Consider the following 7367-nt stretch of genomic DNA (forward strand, 5'->3'; position numbering starts at 1 on the left):
ACAGCAGCTTATAATAAACATTAAATTAATATACTATATTTTCTTTGAACTGTTCAGACAGTAGTTTCAAACTAAAACAATCGTATTTAGTTTATACTATATCATTGTAACTTGAACAAAAACAGCTTTCCGTTTGATGTATCACAACGTGGTCAAGTTCACACTACAGAACGCAAAAATTAATAGTAGAACAATTTACTTCATTACGGATGCGGCTTTATTTAATATCACGTGACCACTTTTTAAATGCAACAAAAATATAAAACGCTCTCCTGAAGACAGCAACGTTTGATTATTTACGTGCAGTTCTTTACAGAACTATAAAACCAAATTTTCATGAGGGAAATGTTCATGAGGTATATAAAAATTAACCTTTGCCTGATTTTACTCTATTTTACAGCATTTATTAGATGTTTAATAAGTGTACGTGGTTCTATGTCTAATTGACGACAGCCTAGAATCTCATTACAGGAGAATTTGTTGGAGACGTAATTCTTGCGATCAATATTTTATCTGTTAAATTACAAATGATATATCATATTTGGAATCTTTACACTATGGCACCTTCTTAGTAATATAGCATGCAGCAAAAAAAAACCACCAAAAACTAACCTAAACAATATAACTTAAAAATTTAAACGTTATAAGTTTGTTTAATAATTAATTAATATATAATTCTCAAACATTGTAAAAAAATTAAATTGTGTAATTATATTATAAATGCAAAACGTACCAATATATCACATCACATACAAATTTCTTACTCTAATATAACACATCACAAAGTTTCATAGTTATTTATAGCGTGAGGTATGGGCGACAGCGGCAATCGGGGTGGTTCCGACCCCAAAAGTGGTGATTGTTCATCATGGAAATCGAAATCTTTTTCTAAATTGGGTGTCGGCCTGAACTTTTTCTCAACGGGCGTCCATTTTCGATAGACCATAGCGTTCAGTAAAGCTTGCATTGGATTGAGAAAAGCCTGAAAGTATTAAATAATTAACAATTGTGTTTGTTATCAAAAAAAAAGAAAACGACTTCAGTTTACATCGGCAAATAATAGCATTCAGCATTCAGCCTGTAACATCCCACTGCTGGGCATAGGCCTCTTTCTCCATATAGAAGAAGGATCGGATCTTAACCCACCACGCTGCTCCACGGTAAATTGGCGGATATGTTCCCTACCATGAGCAACGATCGCTATCAAGTATTTATGATAACAACCGGGCCCGACAGCTTAACCCTACTCACTGAGGCACGGTGGGAAGACCCCCAAGGACAGACAGCCATCAGAAAGAAATTTTTGTACAAATATGAGCGGGAATAGAACCCGCAAACCGTCGGTGTTTTAGGTACTCACACCACTACACCAGAGGGGTAGTCGAAAAAATAGTTAGTAATAATATTATTAAAAAGTACTCTTCCGATCTCGCTCAGTCTGATTTGCTCGCTATATTCTGATGGTAGTAATTTATGCTATTTATGAGATTATAAATATGCAAATTTATAACAATAATAATGTTCTAACCGCCGCGTATAAATAACTGTAAAAATTATTATAACTTGCAGAGACAATTAAAACCTAGCACATTCCTGATATACCCGTTAATGTAATAACTAATTAATGTCTGCAGCTTTCGCCTCTATGCGTGATATTTTGATTTATCTTCTTATCATAACCAGCCCCTTACCGAGAGGTTTTTACTCTTAGACTTCATAGTAGAAAGATTAAACACCATATTTTTTACTAAATAAGTTTTGTCAAAGTATTAATATTTTTAATTTTAAACGTTTCAATATAAGTTTTTATAACTTACTTTTACACAGACTTATCGCGATGGTCGTTGTAGTTACGGGCAAACGTGACAATGGCGTCTACAACGTGGCTTAAAAACCGGGTTTTCAAAAAGACTATCGCGATAAGTCCCATAAGTGTTCAATTTTACAATAGTATCTTCAATCAACAGCCCAAAGAGCCATGGTACTTACCATAATATACCATATTATAATGATTACTTTAACAGGCATTTTAAACCACATCGTCCACAGCAAGATTCCGTTTATAAGATTCGGTAACCAGCATATATAAAATACAGCATTTATCAAAAAAAATTTTAATCTCAAAGTGTCAACTACCCTCCGTTCCCTGCTTGTAAACTGTAAAATGTAAAATTTATTATAATTTATATGTACCTAACACAAAAATATTAAATATATTTGATAAACGTATTCAACCTAAATGTTACTTTGTTTAATACAGATCAAAGAATTACGGAAGTCATAAAAATATCAATAACGTAAAATTTACATTACTGAAAACGAAAAGGACTCTTTGTACATTACATTAAATAAAATTACGCTTATAAAAACTAATCATCAAGTACAGGAATAAGAAGGACCATGATCAATTAGAGTGGTGCTACTGGTGAGAATTTTTGCAAAGAAAACTCAATATTTGTAAAAATAAGGTAAAACTATGATATACATATAAGTATGCACGTTAACAAATCTTCATTAAAATATTATTATTATAAAATTAAAAAAGATTCGCTGGGCTTTAAACCAAATTTTTCGCCCCCAGCGGCGCCATAAACAACGTTAATGTTCATCTTCCCTTAACACTAAAACTATGCGTCCAAAAAAACTATTTAAAGCAAATTTATCTTCGGACATTGGTCTTGGTGATGTAGTAATAATAATAATAATAATAAATACTCTTTATTGTACACCACAAAGAAACATTACAACAAAAGTGATACATGAAAGTACATTTTATTCTATTATTCTTAACACAATTGCCAACTTCGTACTCTTTTGAAAGTAACACCATTCTAGTCTCGTTTTTAAATGTTTAGTTTAATTCTGAAATAGGATATCTATGAAAAATATTATGTGAGCCAAAGCGTGTCACATACACATAATAAAATATTAAAAATTGTCAGATACTAAAACCAGTTTTTACGGAATAAAAAATTTAGCTAAACAGTTCGGCTGTTACCTATAACACAAGCATTAAGTTGCTTACCATAGGAACAGACAACGGAGTGTGTATTTTATAAGATTTAAAAAAAAATATAAGATTACTTTTTTGTTCTGAGGCGAACCTATTTATTAACCGACTTCAAAAAAGGAGAAGGTTACTCAATTCGACCATATATATTTATATATTTTTTTAATGTACGGGGATAACTCCGTCATTAATGAACTGATTTTGATAATTCTTTTTTTTTTTTTGGGAAACCAGATATCCCTTGTTTAGTACCATAATAAGGAAACCAGGATCTGATGATGGGATCCCAGAGAAATCGAGGGAAACTTGAAAATCCGCATAACTTTTTACTGGGTGTACCGATTTTGATGATTTTTAATTTAATCGAAAGCCTATGTTTATCATGTGGTCACAATTAAATTTCATCGAGATCTGATTACAACTTTTGGAGTAATCTTTGATAATGCGTATTTACTTGACTATTTTTTCGTCTACCTACATTGTATTACTTGTTGATATAATTGAAATCGGTTTTTCTTCGTTTGACTGCAAAAACACAATTATTAAATACTATATTTACCTATCTAATTATTTTCTAAATATTTTTAAAATTTTATATATTTTACATGTTTCATGTATGATTTTTTTATTTACTATAATTATTTTTTTTTTTTTTATTTACCATTGAAATAAATTCACATATAAAACAATTTTTAAAACATTTACTAGTCGTCTTAATATTAATCAAAATAAAATTAAACAAAGCCTGATAGAATCAAATAAAATACACCAATATTATCATATACTAGCTGCCCGGACAGACTTCGTTCTGTCAATAGTAATTTTTTTTTTGTATTAACACCTTCCGTGGGCCTTAAGGAACATACAAAAAAATAAATTAGCCGAGCCATTCTCGAGTTATGCGCTTAACAACATTCATTTTTATTTATGGAAAAGTAAGGTACTTGGTTATTTAAAAAGTAACGAAATAACCAAACGAAAAGAAGAAAGTAAACTGAAAGGTTTCTTACACCACCTACTAAGTATGAAAATAATTAATTAAAACTAACAATAGCATAATAATAGGAACCAATAGCAAGATTTAATGCCGAACAGCAATACCCGTAGTAAGCCGATGACAGTCGATATACGCAATGCGTTCAGTTGCTACCAAAGTCTGTTTACTATGGCGGATCGCGCGCTACATCGCCCGGTTTATATAGCTTGAGCAGGCGGTCGAGCGATGCGGGGCAGAGGGGATGGACTCGCCGTAGGCATCTCAATGCTCGCCAAGCATTAAAAATGTTTCGCTACTAATTACTTCTAACAACGATATCTCAAAAACTATTCATCTGATTGATTTAGTGTAAAGAGCAATTTTAATCTGCATTAAATGACTAAGCTAACTAACATATTCATTTGGATAAGGATTAATACCGAACTAAAGAAAATAGCTTTGAAAATAACGTAATGTTTTTAATTAAAAATGTTAACATAAAAGTGGTTATTGTAAGTCAACCGTAAGAGATAGAGATATGCTATCGCGGACTTTTTTGTAGCATTTTTATAGATTTTGAATTCTCTAGTACATTACTTAACTGTATCTTTGCTAGTTTACGCGGCGTTCGCGTGGAAAGTTCCCATTTGGCGAGATTTTTTGCGACCTCTTCAACATTTGTCGCCGTATTTCAGCTAATTTACATAAAAGCATAATAAATTATATACCTAAACCTTCCTCAAGAATTACTCTTTCTATTGTTGAAAACCGTATAAAAATCCGTTCAGTAGTTTTCGAGTTTATCGCGTTCAGACAGACAGGAGGACAGACAGGAGGACAGAAAGACGCGGCCGGGGGACTTATTTTTATAATAAGTATAGATTATCTGAGGTGTCCCAGGAAAAACTGTCAAGCGGAAGTCCAGAACTAGAACACCCCCTGGGGATTCCGAATCATCCTAATGTATATGATCGGATTTTTTATAGTTTAGGAGATGTGATTTTTGTTCAATGTTTTTCGACCTTGTGCTATTTTTGATCACAAATTCGTAAATAATTGAAATAAATGCCCGATTTTTTTTTTTTTTTGTAATTTAGCAAAACCATGTGTTTAAACAACCAACTTGGAGATAGAGTAGTTTTTGTCTCAATTTTTGATGTCAATAATTGTTGTTGCAAATTAAATATTTATAAGTGTGTATTTATCTGTTATTGTATAAAATCCTAATAAATGACGGTTTGGCATCTAAGTTGCACGGTAGATGGCGCCGCATTTCTATTTAAGAATTAGGAAAAAATTTAATCTATCTATTATAATTACTGAGCCACAGCAACGCGTGGCGGGGTCAGCCTTGTAGTTTAACTTTTTGGATTTTTGTATCGCAAAAGTTATATGAAAGGTTTTGTCATTTACCTGAGCCAGGGGAAGTGCCACAGCCATTTCAATATTTTTACTAGCTAAAACGTAGATAATAGGATTAGCCACCATAACTATTGCAATAGGCAAATATGTAGCACAGTAGTTTGGCAAAATTCTTAAAAATGCACTTGAAATTGATGGTATATTATGACATCTGAAATTTAAAAATAGTTTTGAATTAGGTTCACATTTTTAGAATAATTCTAGAATATGAGTTATGTGTGACTTGTGTGAGGTAATATGAAGTTCTGAGGCATATAATAACACCCTTCAGTATTAAGAAGGGTTTAGAATCAAATGTCTGTAATGTATATCCTAATTTCATTATAGAGAATCCTAACAACAATAGTTTTTGTAATAACTTCAAACTTGATTTCTTTAAGGCAAGGGAATATAACCTTTCTTTTAAACTATGAATGTTTGGTCAAGTGTATCAGGAGAACGGCAAAATTTTATTTCTTATCAGTAAAGAGAAGCGTAGAATTATTTTGAGAATTTTTCAAACTATATTGTACATTTTGGAAACCATTTTTAATATTATTTATTACTATTTTTAATGTTTATAACAAAATGAATATTAAAAATAAGTAGATACTAAAATATCATAATTCAGGTTAAGTAAACATTTGAGAAAATCTATTGAAATAATAATAAAAAAAAGAATTACCTAGCATTTGGGATATAAAGTATTGATAATCCAATACTTGTAGTGGCTGCTGGTATACCCCAAGCCAAAGAATGGTAAAGTACTGGACGAGTCTTTTGTCCTTTTATTGATCTCCACGTATCTATTGCATAAAAAAATGTCCAAAACCAAGTAGCCGTGTAGAAATATTGAGTCCAAGCCTGAAATTATTTATTATTTACCTTAAAAACTTATAAATGTTCATAATATTTATAAATGAATATTTCAACTGGAATCAGTTAAAGGAGAAAATTATCTTTAAACTTACCGATATGATACTGCAAAACAAGACGCTAACATCATCATTTGGCATAGGCATAATATTCTTATATTGCAGCCATAGAGATGACCGAACTAGAACACCTAAAGTAGTTAAAATTAAAATATATAATTTGGTAATGGTAAAAAGAAACAAGATGCAAAAGAGCACAATTAAATTTAAAAGTAAACACAGACTTTTATTTGCACATTTTTTACATTACATGTATGTGTAAAAGCGAAATAATATAAACAGTAATAAAAAACATGTTGGTTGAGGATATTCCGACACTAGCATGACTCGGTTGTGTAACTCTAGCAATGTTTTTGTACTCTTTATATATATGTAAATTAAAAGTGTACAGAATGGCACATAGTGTGAACAATTCCACTTTTAAAAGCCACTTACCAAGAGAAGCAAACAAATCTGCTACAGCTAGCCAAATAATAATATGACGTCCACGTTTAGACGACAAACTTTGCATTCTTTGAAGATTTAATGGTTTACGTCTTGGAAATATCTGTTAAATTTTAATAAAGAAATATTTTATAAAAAAATTACACTTTACAGCTGCTAATTTATTGATATTATAAAAATGTATACCTGATAAATGGAACCAAGAATTCCAATACTTGAAGATACTAAGCAAACTATGTTATATGATTGGGTATTAAATTCATCCATAATTTTGATTGCCAAATCTTCCTTATTACCCGTATGGTGGCAGCAAAATGTCTGTATGGTAGGGTCTGACATTTTTATGGTTTTATCTTCCTTAATAAGTATTTTGCATGGGAAGGAATAATACTAATTTTTTATTGCTTCATAGGTTTTACTTTAATCTTCTTACTACCTACACTTCATTTAAACCTTTCGAAATTTAATTTAAATAATATCGTATTTCATCTCTTTATTCTCTATTCATTTCTTGTTTTAAACAATTAAATAACCTTTTGTACATTAATTAATAAGCTTTATTATATGTCTAATTAATAAAATTTCGAAATAAAGTAAATAA

At 30.8% G+C, this 7367-nt stretch overlaps 1 protein-coding gene across 1 annotated transcript; it reads right to left on the reverse strand.

Moving 5' to 3' along the window:
- Positions 1-690: 690 nt before the first annotated feature.
- On the reverse strand, positions 691-7105 carry LOC123654010 (G-protein coupled receptor 143-like). Its single transcript, XM_045589972.1, has 7 exons — positions 6953-7105; positions 6758-6869; positions 6359-6453; positions 6073-6251; positions 5400-5559; positions 1990-2157; positions 691-982 (listed from the first exon to the last, which is right to left on the reverse strand). The coding sequence occupies exons 1-7, from the start codon at positions 7103-7105 to the stop codon at positions 779-781; spliced, it is 1071 nt and encodes a 356-aa protein (XP_045445928.1). The 3' UTR covers positions 691-778.
- Between the last annotated feature and the right edge of the window lie 262 nt (positions 7106-7367).

This window comes from Melitaea cinxia, chromosome 5, assembly GCF_905220565.1.
Source record: "Melitaea cinxia chromosome 5, ilMelCinx1.1, whole genome shotgun sequence".
In the NCBI taxonomy this organism is placed as follows: Eukaryota; Metazoa; Arthropoda; class Insecta; order Lepidoptera; family Nymphalidae; genus Melitaea; species Melitaea cinxia.